Raw genomic sequence first — 23,052 nt, forward strand, 5'->3', positions numbered from 1 at the left:
CAACCACCAGTAGGTGGGCTCTCTCAACCTCACCTCCCTCACAGGGTGTCTGTTGTGGGGAGAGGAATGGGAAGGCGACTGTAAGCTGCTTTGAGACTCCTTTGGGTAGAGAAAAGCGGTATATAAGAACCAACTCTTCTTCTTCAGTTTCAAATGTTTGTGTGAACGTTGGAATCATGTAGTTTGTTTGTTTGTTTGTTTGTTTGTTTATTTATTTATATGCTGCCCTCGTGGAGGCTTAGGGCTGTTTACATAAGAACAAACAACAATACATAAAATGCTGTGAAGCTGGGGGAGGGGCCGAGGCAGCTGCCCGGCCGCCCGCCCCATCTGGGCTGGCCCTCTGCGCGGCTCCTCCACCGCCACCGCCTCCGGCTCAGGGCTGGCCGCCTCGCTTCGACCTGTGTCGCCTTGTGACAATTTAAGCAATGTGGTGGGACGTGGGGCGAGTAGCCTGGAGGCGGGGCCGTCCCGCCAGAAGCGGGACGGATGGGCACCTTAGATTATAACTTCACAAACCTTATGTGGTTTTTCTCCTGGTAAAGGGCATTCAATTCATGTTTATTTTAATATAGGTCTGCAACTGTATAATTGCATCTTATGTGCTCCATAAAACAGTGACTTATAATGAAACCAGAAGAATTATGCCCTTCTCAGTTTACTGAAGACAGTGGGCTTAGGAAGGTGCACGTCGACTTAGCATGGCACTATTAAAATGCTCAAGCTACAGAAAGTCACACTTTTGCAGATGGAAGGACTTTGTCAGCTGATAAATGGGAAAAGTATAAGATAAATGGTTACACTATGCTATACATTAGTAAAGTAAACAAATATAGCCAATCAGGGAACTAGTTGCAATATGACATTTCCTGGCTGCAAAGGAGACATCTATTCTATTTTTGTACACGGAAGTTATTGCTGAGACAAGAAACCAAATCTTTTACAGATCTTGGACTACAAAGGAGGCATCGCTAAAAGAGCTGCATTGTACAGAAAGGTAAGAAATGGGACCAACTGTCCATCTATCTCCATATGTGTCTTTTATCTTCTTGAAGATTGCATTTCTAAAGTTACAGAAAATAAATTTTAGCCAGTACATTTACAAACTCTCAACAGTCAAAGTTCAGAATTGTAAATTAATTTTGAGTGGCTTAAGCTACATGGAAGCGTACAAAATTCTTGCTACGTTGATAAAATAAGTGGAAAAGAAGTTAAGGGAGAAACAAACTAGGAACATACAGAATATGCCAGTAACGAAGAGAGCAGAATTGTTTTCCCTTGGCTGAAATAATGAACAAATTGTATACTGGCTTTTTTTTAAAAAGCACAAGAAAAATGAAAAAAAATACAGAAAATGACAGTAATGGTTTCAAAGGCTGAACAAATATCTTTTGCAGATTTAAATAAATGGAAGAACCCCCAAAACCCAGGAGGGAACTAACTACAGCTAGGATACAAATACTGACTTTAGGTGCACTAAAAGGGTTTGCATTTTGTCTGTTTCTCTTCAGCCATAAGACCCCAATCTCAACCACAATTTGCTTTTGACAGTTCCCTCTAATTCCCGCAGTACCATCCCATACATTAGGGCTGTACAAGAAGCACAAGGTCAAAGCTTCCTCTGATGTACATATTATCTGTGGTATGTTATTTGCACCCCTTCTTGCAACAGCCTTACTATTAAATGCAAAATACATTTGTCTAGTGCTTACAGCAGGCTTTCTCAACCAGGGTTTCATGAAACTTGGGGGGTTCTTGACAGCTCTGGAAGAGTTTCCCATGTGGGTGGATATTAATTACATTTTTATATATTTTTTAAATGTTGTTAAATATTTAGCGGGTGATATGATCCTATATGGTCATGTTGACCTACTTGCCCCCGCCCCAAATGGCCAATGATGGACCTGGAGGGAGGGGGCCAGATAGACCTGTACACAGCTATGTTTCCCAACCATATTCTACATGATCGTGCCACTTCTGGGGTTTGTGGAAGACTGAAGAATGCTTTAGGGGTTTCTCAATGATAAAAATATTGAGAAAGTCTGGCTTATAGAAATACAATCCTAATTTTAAATTCTTGGATGTGGGTCTCAGTGGATTGTTTACTTCAATTATCCTCTACTTGTGTCCCCAGTGGTGACCCTAAGCGGTTTATAGCATTCTCCTCTTGTCCATTTTATCCTCACAACACCCCAATGAGGAAGGATTGGGCTGAATGTGTGTGACTGGCCCAAGGTCAATCAGTAAAGCTTTCTGGACCAAGTGGTAATTCAAACCTGGGTGTCCCAGATCCCAATCACTACATCGCACTAGTTCTTGGGCCAGGTCTTTTAATTTCACCGCAAAGGAGATGACAAGCATAAACTAAACAAGTGGAAGACCCACAAGGAACTTGAAGAGCCAGGAGGCAAGCACAAAACTGAGACAAGGTGGGCCCAGTGGTGAGAAGCTACTGCCTGCCTGGCTACAGTGGCAGCCATGAAGGGCCAATTGGCTTCAGCAGCAGTTCTGACAGGTGGTGAGAAGGTGGGCCTGGCAGCAGCAAAGATATCGGGAGCAGGAGGTACTCAGGAGCAGTAGAAACCAAAGAGGGCCGCCTGGTTTCGGCCAGAGTTGGTGGTAGCCAGAGAGGGCCACCCGAAGCTGATCCTTTTGTGCCTACTGGACCCATTATGCACGGGGGGAATAATGCACATTTGGGGTGGATTGGCGGCGACTAAAATCACCGATAACGCATGGAGCCGGCTGCAACCGGCCGCAGCTTCGGTGCATGCCGCCGAAAAAGCCGCGTCAGCGAAACACAGAAGAAAGCGCAGCTTCTGGGTGACCGGAGCGCAACAAGAAGCGGCGCTGGGATCGCCGCATGCATAATCGGTTACTCTGGGTTTTGCTGCCATCGTGCTCCCTCCCGTGCATAACCGGTGTGCTTCGCGTCTTCCCCCTCCACGTTTTCCATGTGACCCGAAATCACCGTTTCGGCGGCCGTGCATAATGGGCCCTGGACTCACCAGTCTGGGTGACAGTGGGGAACTGACTTCACCCTCAGAAAGCGCCACTGTTACCGGCTCCCATGACAAAGATGGGGGAAGGGCAGCCTGGGTCTTGGCAGCGGATGCCTCGATGTTGGGAGCTTCTCTAAATACAGCAAGAGGGAGGGGGTCTGAGTTCTGCATCAACCAAGTAGGTAGGTACATTGCTCTGCACTTGCACAGACACACTGTTAAAATGGGGGGGGGGGGTAACTCTACCCAAGCATTTGTTTAACTTTCTCAATTTTTCTGCAATACTGGGGGAGATCCCTCCAAGTTTGCAGGCCTGTCGTTAGTCAGTGTGGGTCAAATCCATAGATTTAAGGATCAACAAACTGGCCCACACTTGTGTCTTAGAATGCAAGATTAAACCACCAGCAAACTAGCAAGCCCTTAAGAGAGCTCTAATAAATCCAATTATCCAATCATGGGCACTAAATACTTTCACTGCTAATTATTGCAAATGGGTGGATATTCTAAATCCTTGTGTGCCCAAGTACTGAAGGAGGAGGTCACTGAGGAAAATGAACAGCAATTCAGACTTAATAACAGTCACTTATCTGGCAGCTTGAGTTAGAATTGCCTCCCAAAATCTTAGTTTGAACTGGGAGAGAAGGGGAGGGGGTTGTTGTTTTATTTACAGGCCACTATGGTTATTTGGAGGGGAAAAAACAGCAAGCACTATATGTATACACACACACATTCACAAAAGAACACTGTGAAGCTGGATAAACTACAGAGGAGGGTAAGCAAGATGATTAGGTGGCTAAGGGGAACCTCCACATTCAGAGGCATTATGCCTCTGAATCCAGGAAGGAGGCAATGTTAGGGAAAACCTTGGCCTCTATGCCCTGTTGTGGTCTGTCCAGAGGAACTGGTTGGCCACTGTGTGAGACAGGATGCTGGATTAACTGGACTATGTATCTGATCCAGTAGAGCAGGGGTAGTCAACCTGTGGTCATCCAGATGTCCATGGACTACAATTCCCATGAGCCCCTACCAGCAAATGCTGACAGGGGCTCACAAGAATTGTAGTCCATGGACATCTGGAGGACCACAGGTTGACTACCCCTGCAGTAGGGAGAGCTCTTCTTATGTTCTTAAAGCAACTCACACCCAATTAAGAGGCTGGCACTTAATCCTATAAATACAGGTGACTACAATATGCCTATCTACAGAGAGAAAAAGTACAGTAATAGTCTCACCTAATATTCTGGCTATGGAACTAGACATATAGCCATATTAACTGTACAAACTCAAGACACTTTACAGTTGACAGGCATCTGTCCAATGCAAATCTATAAACCCACTATCTTACTCATCTTTTCAGCATGGTTGGCCTGACATGAAAGACATTCTGCTAAAGGGTGGGTTTTTTACACCCCTCAGCGTTTCCTTCCTGGCCACATAAATGGACTGTTTTGATCAAAATGTTAGTGTAGTGGAGATTTCCACCACCCAATCCCACCCACCCTCTAAGTACTCTTTCAGAAGCGGTATCTTGTTTTATGGCTTACTTGCATGTTTAAGGAAATGCTTAAAACTTTTTAAAAAGTTAAATTCACCTGGCTCACAGACTAGGCAAATCTTTCTCAATCTTTTTTTGGCCACGGCCCTTTGAGGATCTCTTCTCAGATTCCAGGGCCCCCTGCAGTAGGCTGGCCGCTTGTGCAATATGCTAGGCTAACAAAAGGCCTAAGCTAAGAGTGAACTAAATATACTCAACGTCCCTCATCTTATATATTTGGCTGCCAAATATATACACACACAAGACAGATTTCTAGAACATTCAACCAAGAGAAGCATTTTAATGTATTAATTAGCACAAACACAAAGGAATGGATTACAACAGGGGTAGTCAACCTGTGGTCCTCCAGATGTTCATGGACTACAGTTCCCATGAGCCCCTGCCAGTGTTTGCTGGCAGGGGCTCGTGGGAATTGTAGTCCATGGACATCTGGAGGACCACAGGTTAACTACCCCTGGATTACATGATTTCCTTTTCTCTCCCTTGACATTTAAATTCTTGGCAATTAATGATGTCATATGTGACAAAAAGGGTATTTCAGTTATGAGGCCCCACCCATCAACCCTTTGGGCTCCCCTTCTCACAGGGCCTTACACTCTACGGGTGCTAATTTGTTGGTTATTCTCGGCCCCAGGGAGGTCCGTCTGGCCTCAGCCAGGGCCAGGGCCTTTTCAGTCCTGGCCCCTACCTGGTGGAATGAGCTCCCTGAAGAGCTGTGGGCCCTGCAGGAGCTTTCGGTGTTTCACAGGGCCTATAAAATGGAGCTCTTCTGTCAGGTATATGGTTGAGGTCAGTATGGACAGGGTGATCTATATGGCCCCCCCTTCCTGGAAGTGACAGCTGCTAATAACATCTGCAACCTCCTCTCTCTTTTTCGAGATGCTGGGATAACTGAGATTATGAGATTTCTACCGTGGGTTGATTAATTGAGTGTGATTTTATTCTGGGATTTTAATTGGAGTTTTATGGGGGTTTTACCCAATTATTGTAACCTGCCAAGAGCCATAAGGGAGTGCCCACAGTAGATTCACTTGCTGCTTTGGACTGGCAGCAGTGCAGGAGAAGGCAGAGGAAGAGTCCACACAACACTCATAAAAATGCTGCCTCCCAGGCTGGAGCTCAGTGGCTCCAGTATTGCTGGCTTGCAATGCTGCAGGGACCACAGGGCCTGATTTGATCTTCAGCCATTTGGACTTCCTGCAGACAAGGCTTCCTTTTATTCTCTTTAAGTTTACATAATCAATGCATGGATTGTATAGGTACCTGTGGGCATGCAGGCTAGTAAAAGGTTGGCAGATAAGACCTGTGGCCTTAATTGTAAGGCTGCAATGGCTGTGAGTCCCTTACAACCGGAGATGCGAGTCACCTTCTGCCTCCACCTCGCCCTCGGTCTGCCCACTATGCAGTGGCTTCTCATAGTGCTTCTGAGCCACACCTGGCACTTATGACTGTGGATGGAACCAAAAAAATCACCAGAGTTCGGTGCTGGCTATAAACTGCATGTGCAAAGAGCTCCCAGGATTAGTCTGTGGGCTTTGCAGCAATGAAGAAGTGTCAAGATTGATAGACCCCCGCAACTATATGTGTGGGTTAAAATCAAGAGACCGGCTCAGGAAATAGAAGCAGTGATGCAATTGGCTCCTTTGGCTGCAAAAGCCAGAAAAAGGGGGTAGGGTGGAGAGGAGAGAGCAAAGCAACAGGCAACAGCTTAGTAGAGTGAAATGAAGCAGAAAGTCTCCCTTTCAGCTCAGTCATAGCAAGGTGCACTTCTTCTCCCAAGAGACATGGGAGAAGTCTCTTAACGTCCCTGCAGTTCTACTGCACCATCTTATTTCGTATAGAGGGAAAAAATGTTGTTAATTTAAACTAGTTACATTCCACGCACTTTGCTTAAAAAGCACCAAGGTGGCTCACAAACAAAAATGGTTCTCAACTAAACTAAAACTAAACAATTAAAATAGCCTGGGGCCATTTCAATAGACAAAATGGTATAAGGGAAGAGGGTCTCACCATACACTCAAGTCTTGATCCAGATTAGGGACTCTTTAGTCCTAGGAAGCACAGAGTTCTAAGAACACATCTGAGTTCCTTCTCAGGGATGTACTCGGGAAAACGGAATGCGCAATTAAGGCCTAAGTGCTGAGTGCAGCTTGCCTCAAAAAACAAACAAAACAAACAGTGCATTTGTGTAAGAAGATACACTGTATAATCAAGAAGCATTTTTGTCTGCCCGCATGTTATTTATCTACATTTCTTATCCAGTGATTAAGCATGACACTGTTAGTCATCATCGTAGTAGTAAATTTATTTGTATAGGTCCATAGGCCTTTACAAAATAACAATACAAAAAATGCTATAATTCCTAAAGTATGCTGTGTCCCTAACTGTGTACATTCAGACCACTTATTGCCCATAAGATAGGGGTCCCCCCACGTGGTGGCCATGGGAGCCCCAGTACCCACCAACAGTGGTCCCCAACCATTTTATCACTGGAGGGGGACCGGTTAATGCTTGACAATTTTATTGAGGCCTGGGGGGGTAGTCTTTTGCCGAGGGACATCACTGCTGCCGCCTGAGCCCCTGCTCCACTTGCGTTCCCGCCGGCGCTCCTGTCTTCCCACTGGGGGGCGCTTCCAGCAACAGCTGCGCAGTGCCATGCTGAGGGGAAGCCCCAGCAATGGAGACTGCTGGAGAGCACCAAAGGTGAGCCGGCGGCAGAGTGGCAGGGCAGCCCCCAAGGCAGCAGCCAGGGAGGAGAACGAGGAGGAGCCGTGGCCTGGTACCGACTGATCCACGGACCAGGACTGGTCTTCGGACCGGGGGGGTGGGGACCACTGCCCACCAATACATTTCCTGGAGCCTGCCAAGTGTTTTAGGAAGTGAGTGCAACCAGATTGGTTCCAGCCCAGCAGGGCTTCTGACTGGCCCCTGGATTTGCCATGCAAATTAAAATAACATTATTTCAGAGGCAGCTGCCCCCACAATGCAGGTTTTATTCTCTCTTACTCTTCTTTCCCAGAGTGTTATTACACCTCTTCTCCCCTGCATTTGGGCTTCTTTGTAGGGTTTCCAGCTCAAGTTTAGAAAATTCCTCAAGATTTGATGTTGTGGACCCTGAGGAAAGCAAGGTTTAGGGAGGAGAGGGACCTCATAAGAGTATACTCTCCAAAGTAGCCAGTTTGGAGAGGGGGATTGATATCTGTTACCAGTTTTGATACAGGGAGATCTCCAAGGCTCATATAGAAGTTGGCAAGCCTATCTGAGTGGTTGGCTCCATCTCCTGTGGCAGCTATTTTATGGCTGCTCTCACCATCTTGTGTCCGAATTCCAAAGGCGCCCATTAGTGTGAGGACCCCAGCCATACGGTATTTTCTAACTGTGGAAATATCCCAAATATGAATCTATGAATAGCCAACAAGCTATGTCAGCACTTCAGAGTTCAGTGCATTTCGAGAATCAAACTATCCAAATTTAAAACTGTTATTTTTTAACAAAAATAGAAAATGGTTTCCTCCTATAAAGCACAAAGCTTCCTAGTTGTGCAAAACACTTTCTATTTGCAGTATTATATAGACTTAACTGCAGAACTCACCAATAATTATTATTGTACTTTATTCTTAGATATCACGTTCTACAAGTTATGAATCCCTCCGGTCGAAGTCTAGATATCATGTTCTAGAAGTTATGAATACCTCTGGTCAAAGTCTAATGATGACGCCTGGAAACATCCACCCTGAAGAATACAGGATATCGGCACTTGTCTTCTATAGCTTTGTTTTCACCATTGGCTTATTTGTTAACGTTACGGCTCTCTGGGTCTTCAGTTGCACCACTAAGAAGAGGACAACTATAACCATTTACATGATGAATGTAGCACTGCTTGACTTAACGGCTATATTTTCTTTGCCTTTTCGGATGCTTTACTACAGCAAAGGATCTTGGTTCTTCGGAGACATTTTCTGCCGGGTTCTTAGTGCTCTAACTGTGTTCTACCCAAGCATTGCTCTATGGCTGCTGGCTTTCATAAGTGTAGACAGATACCTGGCAGTTGTGCAGCCTAAATATGCCAAAGAGCTTAAGAATACAACCAAAGCTCTGATAGTGTCCTTGGGCCTCTGGCTAACAACCATAGCGACAACTTCTCCCCTGATGTTCCTAAATACAGATCCGGATGAAGCCTCAAACCATACAACTTGCATTAAGATGATGGAGATTATCTATCTACAAGAAGTCAATGCCTTAAATTTTTCTCGGCTGGTGTTTTTCTTCTTAATTCCATTGTTGATCATGATTGGCTGTTACATGACAGTCATTTACAGTCTTGTTCACGGGAGAACTTCCAAGTTGAAACCGAAGGCTAAAGAGAGGTCGATCAGAATTATTGTGACACTGATTGTCCAAGTTCTTGTGTGCTTTGTGCCTTTCCACATATGCTTTGTGCTCCTGATGCTGCAAGCTAAAGAAATAAGCTACAACCCATGGGGAGCGTTCACCACCTACCTCATGAATCTCAGCACATGCCTGGATGTCATCCTGTACTACCTGGTTTCCAAACAATTTCAAGCCCGAGTGATTAGCGTTATGCTCTATCGAAACTACCTTCGAAGCGTACGGAGGAAAAGTTTGCGATCCGGAAGCGTGCGGTCATTAAGCAATATCAACAGTGAGATGATATAATAAAACGAATAAAACAATATGAAATATAATTAAAGGAGTTTTGACTGTGAAGGATAAGAGCGCGTGGCAAAGCTCAGAACAAATTAAATGTTCAAATCACTGAACAAAAGAAGAGAAGGAAATGGCTATTCTTATCACAATTGGTTTTCACCCTGATAAAAAAATTACCCTGGGTCTAAATGGATTAAGTTTTCTATTTATTAAATTCTATTTTGAAGAAGAAGAGTTGGTTTTTATACCTTGCTTTTCACTACCCAAAGGATTCTCAAAGTGGCTTACAATCTCCTTCTCTTTCCTCTCCCCCAACAGAAAGCCTGTGAGGTAGGTGAGGCTGAGAGAGGTCTAACAGGACTGTTGTGTCAGAACAGCACTATCAGGGCTGTGACAAGTCCAAAGTCACCCAGCTGGCTGCATGTGGAGGCGCAGGGAATCACTCAGCTCACCAGATTAGAAGCCATTGCTATTAACCACTACACCAAGCTGGCTCACTTTTGCACTTATTCAATTGTTTTCACACATTTTTCCTGGCTGTGTGCTTTGCACTATCCTCTTGCTATATTTCCCTTCAGGAAACATCTGTTCCACATACTATATTTCTGGTAGCGCCTTGGAGGAGCGTGTCTCATGGTTTAAGTGCCACTCAGCGCTTAACACCCACTCAGGGAGGTTGTCCCGCCCCTGAGTACCCCATCCTTCAACTGGCTTGTGTGTCTGTCCAGTGGCCAGCCTTCCATCTCCACCCCTGACTACCCCCTCCTCCTTCCACTTCCCTCCAAGGCTTGAAGGAGGCTACAGATCCCTGATGTGTGAGAGCTGCCCCTGCCGGTGAGTTCCCTTCCTGGGGGCTTCCAACCTGCAGCCTTTCCAGGTCCTGGGGGGAGGGAGAGGCCATCCACAAAGTTCTTCCACCCCACCCCACCCCACCTGTTATCTAGCACTCACTGTATTTCTGAATGCAATGGGCTTGGCCCCTAGTCCTTTAATAAGCGCTCAAAGATTATGAAGACCACAAATCTACATCAGCCTATAAAATTCAAATTACAGATTCATGAAGCCACAATTTGCCTTGGGACAGTGCAATCAAAATCAGTTACCCTGCTCTGCTACTAGCATTTGAAAGGGAAAAGGTATATCCTTTTAGTACATGCCTATTTCCTTCAAAATAGTAATAACAGAGTAAAGAGATGTGTTTGATTAGTGAAACCAAGTGGACAAACTCCATCACTACCGCTTCCCAAGACTGTCCTGGGTCAAACTTGAGGCTGCATAAGTCTGCAATTGTATCTTATAGACTGATGAAGTCATGATCTTTGAGCCAAAAGAATGAATGATCTGATACATAGTCAGAATGTGTATGAGAAAGAGATTGTACTGCAAAGGGAGGAGAGTTTTTCTAAATCAAGTCTTTCATCTACACACATCTTAACACAGCCCGCGGCACTGTGGGCGCCGCGGACTAAATAAAAGGATAAGGGCTTGGGAGGCGGGATGTGTCCGTGATGAGGAAGGGTGCCGATTGGCCCCTTCCTCTGGACAGACTACTGTAGAGACCAATCGGCAGGCGCAAAGCGCCTGCCGATTGGTCCCTCCGAGTCCCCGCCGGAGCATGGCTGGATGGGATACTGCAAACATTGAGGCAAACCTGTACATCCCCTACCTGTAAAATTCAATGTGAAATGGCTTAAGGTAAAGGTAAAGGTATCCCCTGTGCAAGCACCGAGTCATGTCTGACCCTTGGGGTGACGCCCTCTAGCGTTTTCATGGCAGACTCAATACGTGGTGGTTTGCCAGTGCCTTCCCCAGTCATTACCGTTTTACCCCCCAGCAAGCTGGGTACTCATTTTACTGACCTCGGAAGGATGGAAGGCTGAGTCAACCTTGAGCCGGCTGCTGGGATTGAACTCCCAGCCTCATGGGCAGATCCTCAGACTGCATGTCTGCTGCCTTACCACTCTGCGCCACAAGAGGCTCAAATGCTCCTTAGTAGATACTGAAAACGAAAAAATACTCAGGAGTTTGTTAAATGATGTTTTGGAAGTTTGAGGGATTGTTGATAGTGGAATAAACTGTTATTTGCCATCGCCAGCTTGAAAATCATTTCATTTGCTTGTATTACGGCTGACGGGTCTTCACCTGTTCCTTATATGTTCTGCATATATATTGAGAGTATTTAAAAGGTTGTCACTTGGAGGAGGGCAGGATGCTGTTTCTGTTGGCTGCAGAGGAGAGGACACGCAGTAATGGGTTTAAACTTCAAGTACAACGATATAGGCTAGATATCAGGGGAAAAAATTTCACAGTCAGAGTAGTTCAGCAGTGGAATAGGCTGCCTAAGGAGGTGGTGAGCTCCCCCTCACTGGCAGTCTTCAAGCAAAGGCTGGATACACTCTTTTCTTGGATGCTTTAGGATGCTTAGGGCTGATCCTGCATTGAGCAGGGGGTTGGACTAGATAGCCTGTATGGCCCCTTCCAACTCTATGATTCTATGAGAACTGAGGTTTGAATGAGCAAAATCATTTCCTTCCATGAGTTATGGGAAGAAGAAATAGCCAGTCATAACAGGTGAACCAGTGTGGTGTATTGGTTAAGAGCAGCAGCCTCTAATCTGGAAACTGGGTCTGATTCCCCACTCCTCCGCATGCAGCCAACTGGCTGACTTTGCCTCAGTTACAGTTTTCTTAGGACTGTTCTCCCAGTGCAGTTCTGTTAGAGCTCTCTCCACCCCACCTATCTCACAGGGCATCTGTTCTGGGGAGAGGAAGGGAAGGTGATTGTAAGGCCTTTTGAGACTCCTTTGGGTAGTGAAAAGCAGGGTATAAAAACCAACTCTTCTTCTTCATAACCTTCATGTAAAAGCAACCTTCATTCTGAATTCACTGTTCCATGGCGTTTGATCTGGGGAGTTACTTGTTTCATTATTTAAAGTGCACAAGCCCCATGGAAGTTGCTTCCCATTGCAAGGCAGCAGCATTGATTGTACCCTTTAAGCCTGTGGATCACTTCCAGTCAGTGTTCTTCCTCTAGCCCTTACCAAACAAGCAGGTGACCCAGCGAAGATGGCGAGAGGTAACCTTGAGAACTAGCACAATGTTTTGCAAACGTATTTGTATGCTCGGTTTCATCAGCCTCTTTACTTCCTCTCCTTGCTTGCTCCTGATGGGTATCACCTTGTGAAAGGGTGGTATCTTCTGGCTCTTCTGAGAAAGCATTTAAAAATACAAACCACATGTTGTGCCGATTGGCCCCTTCCTCTGGACAGACTACTGTAGAGACCAATCGGCAGGCGCAAAGCGCCTGCCGATTGGTCCCTCCGAGTCCCCGCCGGAGCATGGCTGGATGGGATACTGCAAACATTGAGGCAAACCTGTACATCCCCTACCTGTAAAATTCAATGTGAAATGGCTTAAGGTAAAGGTAAAGGTATCCCCTGTGCAAGCACCGAGTCATGTCTGACCCTTGGGGTGACGCCCTCTAGCGTTTTCATGGCAGACTCAATACGGGGTGGTTTGCCAGTGCCTTCCCCAGTCATTACTGTTTACCCCCCAGCAAGCTGAGTACTCGTTTTACCGACCTCGGAAGGATGGAAGGCTGAGTCAACCTTTGAAATGGCTTAGAGAGTATTAATATGGAAATGTTAAGGATGTAAACCTCTACCTAAGCCCTTCAGTACATCCAAGGATCTAGCAAGCTCCAAAAATATCACTTTCTGAGAATCAAAAATAAGAAATTTGGCTCATAAATTGATGTGGTTATTAAAGGTGTGTTTTGCTGATGCAAGACAATTTCACTAGTGGAAAAAGGAATGGGCATTTTTGTCTATTCTCTCCTCCAGCTCCCCATGCCATTCCTTAGGACCACTGACACAATTTTGTGACACAAACAGGCAAACAAATCACTTTTGTCATAGTGCTACACCAAACTCTCATAAAGTTTAACTTTAACTGGGAAAGCTGCTGATTCAGGGTATGATACAAAAATGACTGTAACCCCCTTTCCATAACTTTGTGCACTTTATATGACTGTTTGTGGCACTGTTGCCCTGGAGAAAATGGGTCCTTTATAGGGTAGACTCTATGGCATTATACTCTGTTGAGATCCCTTCCCTCTTGAAACACCTCTCTCAGACTCCACCCCCAAAATCTCCACGTATTTCCCAAGCCACAGCTGGCAACCCCAGTTATGACACAGCATCACACAACAAGCTTGATAGTTCAAAAGCAAAAAATCTCAAATACTGATCCAGTGCCTGCAGGACCACTGCAGGCCGCCACTGGTGACTGATTTCAGCGGCAGACCCTGTCCGCCCCAGATTTCTGCGCCCCCATGATGCAGCTGGGGCAGAAAGGTTCCACCATCTGGGTGGGTTATTTGCATGCAATCCTACCTCCATGCAAATGTTAAAAATGGCCCAATGCAAATGTTAAAAATGGCCCACAGCATCACAAAACACTGAAGAGCTGAATGGGGCATTTTTTGGCCCTGCTGGGACTCCATAGGCCACAGGGGGAGAAGGAATGCAGAATTACCTGCGATCCCTTCCTGCGGGGCAATAGAGGGCCTAAAGCAGGCCAAGGCTGGGAGAGGACCGTACCGGTGCTGACATCATGTGATTGTACATCCATACAAGCACTGGCATGGCCTTTTTCACCCATGTGGTATCTGTCAAAAACAAGCTGCTTTACAGTTCAATCATAGACAGGGTTAGACACTGTCCACTGAATCCAATGGCCACAGTGTTTATACTGAACTTTTAATATATTACATGGAACTGTAACTCTGAACACCCTGGATCCCTAATATCTCAGGAAACTCCTTCTCTCATTCAGACCTTTGAAAACTTTGAGGCCCGCTGATGAGACTCTGGTTCAAGTTCTCTCTTATGTGGAGGCCCAGTCAGAACTGTGGAAGAATTCCAAAGCTTTGGATTCATTCAGCTCCCCTACATATTATTTTCAGGACACAATTCTGTTATTCTATTATGTTACAACTTTGGAAAATTTGCCCTGGTAAACACTTCAAGGACACAATGCTAAGAACAACATTCTGGGATTAAGTTCCACTATTGACCTGATTAGACTTGCTGTCTAATTTCAGTATTTTAATATGTAAGGATTTAAATCAGCATGGAATAAAATAAATGTACTACATGTGCCTGAAGCAATAGTTTCTTTCTTTTTTAAAAACAAAATGATTTATCTATTTTCCCTGTTGCAGAAAAATTAAAAAATGAACAGATTCTACACAAGCAGTCAGTATCTGTATAAAAAGAAGGAACAAACAATAAAGGATAATTGTACAAGAATCTTGGTGGCACAACACAATAAAGGCTACTCAGTAAAATGGTAATGAGGATTATTTGCATCTAAAAAGATGCATTTCTTAAAAGCTGTGCAATCCTATGCCCATCTAAGTCAATTGAAATCAACAGCCTTACACTGGAGTGGGATTCCACTGTAAGATACCCAGCGTTCAAGAAGTTCTTTAACAGCTACTTACAATCCTGAGGGCAAGCTGTTGATGGAGATGTCGAAAGAGTATTCAACAGCTTCAACAAGGAGGAGATCAAACAATACTGACAGCATCCAGGAACCTAGCAGAAAAGACTGAAAAACAGTAAAGGAAGAGGTCATTTTTCAAGAACAACTTTAATACAGATTCAGCCACTTACTGTGCCATCTTAAGCAGAGCGATTCTTTTCCCTTTTACCTCCTTGGCCTTAGAAAGGTGTAATTCTGCTTAGGGTGGGACATATTTCACTAGGAACTGGGGACACATATAACTTTTGAAAGACTTTTTCAAGGCATAAAGATGCTTTTGGAAATAACAGAGGGTGTTCAAAGGGCTCATAATCCAGAGACAAATATCATAACCCCACAAAATATCCTTTCTAAACTTAATGAGTCAGGATCTGATGCTTAACTTCTAACACTGGCAAAATTAAGAGACACTGCCACATCAGCAGAACAAACTTTCAGACTACTAACATTCTAAATATACTAATGAAAATTCTCCTTTAAAAAAAAACTGCACCTAAGGGACCAAATTAGAAGAGCCAGGATCCCTGTGGAGAAACACCAGGTATACTTCCGAAGGATTAAGGAGTACAAGTCACACAGTACAGAACTAATTACAGTTTTACAATGTCTTCATAATACACTATACTGCACTTTCAAGCAGAACTGGCTACATTAATCAATTCAGGTTCCTAAATGATTTCCATTCTTTCAAATATCGGAGAATTACAGGTAACCTCAAAATAAAACACACTATGTACATACACCTCCAACCAATGTGGCAGCCTTCTGAATAAACATGATATCTAAAGAAAAGACGTAAGTTCTCTGCAGCCATTTTGTTTGCTAACTTTCATCTTTGCTTATAAACCAAGTGACCACATTAGACAGACAATGTACTTAAATCAACAATATATACAAAGGGCACGGAAAATTAAAGAAGTTCCTTATACTTCGGATTTTTTAAAATAAATCTTTTTTTTAAATTTTTCATTTGTGTGCATAAGGGTTTCCTAAATCTGTATAATGTTATAAATAAATGACATTTCCCCCACATATTCTCTGGAAAGGCATTATAATTGCAAATTATAACAATTATACAGACCTGGAAGACAATGTACCCTGGATCAGTAATTGATAAGGAGAAAAGCAAAAACCTGTGCCAACAGCAAATTAAAAATGTTCCAGAATGGAGGTGGGAACTATGTTCCAAGTGCTATTCAAGTTGTAATTCTCATTATCTTTTATGGAATAGCCATAACAATTTCTCAATAAATGAAAACATTGACCATCTTCTTTTGTATTTTTGGCCCAACTTTCCCTTGAAGCAAGGGCTGAGTTACAAACATTTAGACCAGCCTTTTTCAACATTTTTACCAACGAGAAACCCCAGAAGTGGAGTGATTGTGCAGAATACGGTTGGGAAGCTTAGCTGTGTACATGCCCACCCGGCGGCTCTCCCCTTCCCATCCCTCCAGACCATAATTGGCCCTTTGGAGGGGAGGTCAACATGACCATATATGGTCATATCACTTGATAAATGTTTAACCTTAAAACCTTTAAATATATATATAAATAATTGATTAACTTCTTCCCATTCAGGAAACCCTTCCAGGGTCTTAAAAAAACCCCAGGGTTTAATGAAACTCTGGTTGAGAAAGCCTGATTTAGACTGTTCATCAAGTCATAATTGAGCATCAAGGGCTACCTGGCACTATAAGAAGACTCTTAAAGGTTAATGTGGTTTAAGGCTGTTGACTCTTGATGTTAACCTGGACACTACCCAGGTCCTGCACATGAATGCAGCATCTGCTTGGATGAGAAATTGTGTAAATTCAATCAATCATTAAAGCTCTGCCTTTAGAGCATGCCACATCTTTCATCCCAATTTTTTTGGTATTCCGCCTCCACAATCTCCTTCCTCTTACACCTATCTGTTGTCTTCCCAAACCCTTTTAAGAGTGGTCATTCTGGCCAGACTAAATGTTAATTCCTGAGAAGTTAAGATGGGTGGTTCTTAGGTTTACCTTATTCAGAACAAATTTGCCCATCCCTTAGGTAAGACTGACATGTTAGCACATATCCTTTGTATGCTAATTTCAGAAGAATCTCAGTGTTTTCAAGCTCACTGAGACTTATATTCCTTAGTTACCTTTTTACTTTTTGACAGGGATCCCAAAAGAACTCTAGCAGTTTCAAAATAAAATTCTCCTTTTTTTCTATTAGGTGATAAGTACTTAACAACAACTATCCACCGATTAGCATTTGGATGGAAGACCACCAAAGAAGTCCAGGGTCATTACACAGAGGCAGGCAAGGGTAAAGCACCTCTGAACATCTCTCGCCTTGAAGCAGGCCATAAATTGGCTTTGATTTCCTGGCACTTTCCACTGCCATATGCAAACCAGTTTCAAAACAAATGCAGTTGCTTCTCTAAATCTAAGTTCTGTGGCCTAGATCCACTTACCATGGAGAATCGAAAGCTTTGTTAGGTTCACAGAGACATTATTTACCAATGAGAGGAAAGAACAAACTCCTAAAGCAGACCTAAAGGGAAGTTACAAGAGTGTTCAATTTGCACTAGGAATGAAGGAACTGCTATTGGTATGATAACCACGAGGAACTTAAATATCTTACCCATGAAACATGAGGGGATATTCAAATTAATTCCCACACAAACATGAAAGGAAACAGAAATAGAACTTACTGAAAATTTTCTGCTGCCATACCTCCTTTCAAATATCCTAAAGTTATAAATCAGCAAGCTGCTGCAGAACGTGTCTTTCAGATCAAGACATACTGTTCTCCCACAGACAAGCCTCCAGACCTAGAAGATTAAAAAGACAGATGTGTTTACAGTTTACTTCCACATGCCTTGAAAAGACTTAAAGTGATGGCGTTTGGGCTACAACTTATAGCTTACAATAAAACATGTGAGTTGCAGAAAATACAGTTCTCTAACAAAATTTCTCAAATACAAATTGTTTTTTCTGGAAGCTACACAACGATAAGGTAGTTACAATAACACATTTTTAATAGCTTTCCAACATGTCTCTAATTGAACACTGGTGAATTAGCATAACACTGTTCAGATACACATCTGCAGGGAATAATTTAGGTAAGTAATAGCTTGGACCCACCAAAGAGTTTCTATGGATGAAAGGATTTCAGCCCTTGGAGAACAACCCACTCACCACCCCAAACACACTAGCAGCCCAAAATACTCCCCCAAATGTGCTCCACTGGATGCAAGCCCATGTTGTCAGTTTAACATCTTTAAACAGCCCCGCGGCGTGTTGTGCCGCGGACTGAATAAAAGAGTAAGGGCTGTCTGGGAGGAGTTAGGGCGGGCCCTGTCCGGGATAAAAACTCGGAGGGGCCAATCAGGAGCCATCCCGGGCCAAAGCGCGGCTCCCCATTGGCTGCTTCGCCCGGCCACGGAATCACCGCATAGACTGGACTGCCAGCCGATGCGGTGAGTCCTCTGGGGGCCCACGCTGCCCTCTCCCGGCCGCTGGGGCAGCCTCGCCGCACCTCTTCAGCAGCCGGAAGAAGGCTCCAGAGAGCCGCCGGTGGGGGGGGGGGCCCGCGCCGCCTTCTTTCGTCTTCTGGGAGGGGGGGCAGAGCAGGCCTTCTCTCGGCCCCGGGAGCTGCCTCGCCTATTTCGTCTTGGGGGAGGGTGGGGGGCCGAGAGAAGGCCTATTTCATCTTCGGGGAGGGTGGGGGGCCGAGAGAAGGCCTATTTCGTCTTCGGGGAGGGTGGGGGGGGGCGGGAGCCGGCCTTCTCTCGGCCCCGGGAGCTGCTGGGAGCTGTAGGTTTTTATACCTGCTTTTTTTCTACCTTAAGGAGTCTCAAAGTGAGTGATGATTGATTTCCCTTCCTCTTCCCACAACAGGTAGGTGGAGCTGAAAGAATTCTGAGAGACTTGTGACTGGCTTCATGTGAAAAAGTGGGAAAATCAAACCTGCCTCTACAGATTCGAGTCTGCCGCTCTTAACCACTACATCGCACTGGTTCTCTAGGTGGCAACCATGGTGGACCAGCAAATGAGATGGCTGAAGGATGAACCCTTCAAGTTCTGGACCGAATTGTATAATGAGGACACAAGGCTGAAAACTACTGGATGTTGATACGACACAACTTGGAATGAGTTATGTACTGACACGGTAGTGGTATACCTTGTACTGATACTAATTCAAGCTTGAACATCTGTCAAAAAGGCAAGATGAGCACAAACATTTTTGGCTGCTGTATCCATCATGCTTAGGTGCTACTGTTTTCTAGATGCTCAAGGAAGTGTAGTTATTTATGCTATGTAAGGGCCACATTTTTTTTTCCTATGAAGAGGTTTCCTTCAAACAAAGAACTGAACATTGATTCTAAATCTCTCTCTGTCTCTCTCTCACACACACAAACCCTTGAAAATTTTATTAAAGTAAATCATATCAAAAACATTATTTCCCTGCCGTGGTAAGCATAGGCTAAGCTCGGTATTTATAACCTCACTTCTAACAAAAGAAAACCTTTACTTGTATTTGCAGTCACATTACAAAAAACACATATCACTGAATAAAACTTGACTAACTGCTATTCACCAAAGGAAAATAAAACTGTAAAAAAAACAAAATCTCCTTCCATAAGTCTAAAATTTACCCCTATCATGGTGAGGCAGGCAGAATCATTTTAACAAATTTCTGTTTCAGGCAATGTTCAACCCTCTCTGTCTCCCAGCTGTTCCTGGCCTCTCTCACATCTTCCCATATCAGTTTTGCATTCTATTCACCCAGGAGCTGAGGAGAAGCAGAGACTTACTCAAGTGGCATCCTTGATGCAACCGTATGAGTTCCAGATGTGCAACCAGAAGTGATGTCACAGTACCACAGGATACTCCAGGACAGGGGTAGTCAAACTGTGGCCCTCCAGGTGTCCATGGTCTACAATTCCCATGAGGAATTGTAGTCCAGGGACATCTGGAGGACCCCAGTTTGACTACCCCTGCTCTAGGATCTCCCAGAAACCCTATGGTAAAAAGATGAGTTTCAGGGAAATCCTCTAGTGTCCTATGGCACAGTGATGTCAGCTGTATCAATTCCCCCATTTTTATCCAGCTGCCCCAATGAGAGATGATGGGAGACCAAGGGCAAAAGTGGGAGGTTGACCACCAAAGTGGTCACCATCCTACTTCCACTGACAAAGGGATAAAAAGTAAAAGCTCCCAAACAGTTCTTCTATTAAATTCTATCAGATCATCTGCCAGCTTCTTGGAGTTCCCCTCACTAAAAGTAGACCACTCCCCCCATATGGAAAAAGCCTCCCAAGCATGCAGGTGCCATCTTTGGAAACTTTCAGGGAATGCTATAAGGTCAGAGCATTTAATGGAGTGAACATTATAGGCATTTCATTAGGTTAGGGGTGAACTGGAGTTGCATTGTTACTGTTTGTTTTTAATTATGTATTGCAAGCTGCCTTGAGGCCTCAGGAAAGTTGAAATATAAACAAACAAAATGGAACCTGCAGAAATGACCATCTGAGGTCACTATGAGATTAACGGCTATATGAGAAATCCTCATTCTCAGACAAATAAAGGAAAAACAACCAATACATTTACACTGTAAATTATCATACTCCTATCTTCTATCTATGAACTCATAAATGTATTACTGCTTACCTGAAATTCTTCTTTCACTGCTTGTAGATTATATGCGAAGAACTTTTGATAATGTTGAAAAAGCAGAGCCAGCAGAAGTGACAGGGCACTTGGTACTATCAAGAGGCCCTTGGACAGAGGAGCCTTATCTTTAAAAGAAAAAAAGCAAAGGTATACCATGAAGTTTCAGCTGCAAAAATGAAAGTTAAAATGGGCATGGTTTCGTAATATTACTTTTAATTCAATTTTATTTTAACCACATTCTGGACGAGGTTCCAATTCACATGGAGATTCTGAGTAGCGAATATATTTGAAGACTTTAGAATGTGCATTTTAGGTCCTTGGGGAATTTTATTCACAAAACAATACAGTTTATACATCCTTATCCATTGTTCCTCTTAATATCTGTGAAACAGCCTGGGGGGTGGAAGGAGTCTGGGGTGTCTCAGTTGGAATAGGGCCACACCCTGATTGGCACTGCCCCTACAGGGCCCTGCCCCTACAGCTCCCACCCTCCTTCCCTGGATGCTCTCAGATGCCTGAGAGAGAGGCACAGAGACACAGAGAGCCCTGCCAAACCAAAAACGAGCCCTGATTACCTGCTATAACTCCTGCTGCAAGAGAGAGATCTGCGCCTGCCAATGTCCCCTGGGTCCTAGCGCCCATTGCAATCCTGGTTGCAATGGGCTTTCTTGCTAGTTAAAGTATGTTTCCATGGATAATTGTTGGACTAGGATTGAGGAGACCTAAATTCAAATCTCTACTCGTGATGAGCATTGATTGATCTTGCACCAACCACTCTCATCCTAATCCACCTCACAAGTCTGATGTGAGGACAAGGACAAGTGACCTCAAGCTCTCGGAGGAAGGGTGAGATAAAATACATCAATATATATCATATATATATATATATATATATATATATATATATATACATCAACGTATACAGGGGTGGCCAAACTATGAGTCTCCAAATGTCCATAGACTACAATTCCCATGAGCACCTGCCAGCAGTTTGGCCACCCCTGGTGCAGATTGTCATTCTTATATTCATTACTCTATTTGTTAAGGTATATATAATGCAGAGTAAAAACCACAACAGGAGTTTGTCAATGGACACTGGTGAAATGGTCAGTGGAAACATTTGAATCATGGTTCACCATGAACCATTTCTGAATACCTACCTTAGCTCTGAGGAAAGAATGAATGAATGAATGAATGAATGTTTTATTTCTATACCATCCTTTCCTGGTGATCTCAGGTCAGTTCACCACATAATTTTAAACTGTCATAATGCAACATTTTTGCACCAATAAAATAATAAAAACCACCTCATTTAAAAATTTGTCCCTATGAGGGTTGCACAGAACTTGTCGGGATTGTCCAACTGTGGGTGGATTTTGGCAGGGAGACTCAGATATTATTCTTCTGGCCTCACCCATAGGCCTGGTGGAATCGCTGTGATTTACAGGCCCTCTGGAATACATGAAATCATATTACTAAGCAAGTGTATTTCTCATTCTTCGAAATAACTGTCTAGCTCACTTTTGGTTCTAGGGGATATATATTCCAAATCAGAATATTTGCATCCCATTTATGTATATGTAAGAAAATATTTTAATCAGCGTCAGAGTCCTGCTTTGCTGTGCAATATAGAGACTCTAAGAGTTTACCAGTTTTCAATTATTAGGGTTTATTTTGGGCATTTCAAACTTTAACGTACAGGAAGTGAGCATCTGGTTATTTTTACTTTCATCACGAAGTAGAAAATCCAGAGCCACAACCAACATATAAATGTGACAGTCACCCACAGGGGAAAATATAGCTGTCTGCAAAACCCTCAGCACAAACAATATGTTTTCTTGTGATGCAGGGAAAAAAGGTAAACGTGAAGACATGCCAGTTTAAGAGCATAACAATAAATACCCAAAAATTATTTTTCTGAATGGGTGTAAAAATTCAAGCGTTCTGTGGCACGAACTACAAGGCTTTCAAACTATGTGGATAAGACACGTATATTTTTAAAATCTAACTCTGGAACTCATGTACAGGAGGGTGCATTTGACACAACGATTCCACAGTGCAAGGAGGGTCCAAGACAAAAACGCAGTTTGCTTTTTGCAGACAAATGGAGATATGGGACTGACATTTTTGACAAGGCAAACTGTGCATGCCCTCAGCCCCAATTCACATCAGCACTCTGCGAAAAGGCTTAATCACCAGCATGGTATAGTGGTTAGAATGTCAGACCGGGATCTGGAAGACCTAGATTCGAATCCACATTGGGGAAGTCAATCTCTCTCAATCAAACCTACCTGACAAAGTTGTTGTGAGGATAAAACAGAGGGAAGGGGAATGGTGTGGCATAAGCCACTTTGGGTTCCTATTGAGGAAAAAGGCAGGGATGAAGTAAGAGAAATTCAACTAGTACTCAATTTGGCTAAAGAGCATGTCTTCTTTATTTTAAAATGCTAATATCGGTATGAGAGCCATTTTGGTGTAGTGGTTAGGAGTGCAGACTTCTAATCTGGCAAGCTGGGTTTGATTCCACATTTCCCCATGTGCAGCCAGCCGGGTGACCTTGGGCTCGCCACAGCACGGATAAAGCTGTTCTGACCAAGTAGTAATAGCAGGGCTCTCTAGGCCTCACCTACCTC

At 43.9% G+C, this 23,052-nt stretch overlaps 2 protein-coding genes across 2 annotated transcripts in view; one reads left to right on the forward strand and one right to left on the reverse strand.

The window, feature by feature from the left end:
* UBAC2 (UBA domain containing 2) overlaps positions 1-23,052 on the reverse strand; it is a 99,088-nt gene that overhangs the window by 70,085 nt on the left and 5,951 nt on the right. The window contains exons 2-4 of the mRNA XM_077343826.1: positions 20,417-20,544; positions 17,455-17,574; positions 14,731-14,837 (exon numbers count right to left, since the gene is read on the reverse strand). Coding sequence (XP_077199941.1) covers positions 14,731-14,837; positions 17,455-17,574; positions 20,417-20,544 — 355 coding nt within the window. The remainder of the gene's footprint in view (positions 1-14,730; positions 14,838-17,454; positions 17,575-20,416; positions 20,545-23,052) is intronic.
* GPR18 (G protein-coupled receptor 18) lies at positions 783-10,357 on the forward strand. Its single transcript, XM_077343821.1, has 2 exons — positions 783-997; positions 8,179-10,357. The coding sequence occupies exon 2, from the start codon at positions 8,242-8,244 to the stop codon at positions 9,232-9,234; it is 993 nt and encodes a 330-aa protein (XP_077199936.1). The 5' UTR covers positions 783-997; positions 8,179-8,241; the 3' UTR covers positions 9,235-10,357.

Source organism: Paroedura picta, chromosome 6, assembly GCF_049243985.1.
Source record: "Paroedura picta isolate Pp20150507F chromosome 6, Ppicta_v3.0, whole genome shotgun sequence".
Classification (NCBI taxonomy): domain Eukaryota; kingdom Metazoa; phylum Chordata; class Lepidosauria; order Squamata; family Gekkonidae; genus Paroedura; species Paroedura picta.

Bases quoted from the DNA above. Each gene is read 5' to 3' on its own strand.
- GPR18 (XM_077343821.1), top strand. From the start codon at position 8,242: ATGAATACCTCTGGTCAAAGTCTAATGATGACGCCTGGAAACATCCAC.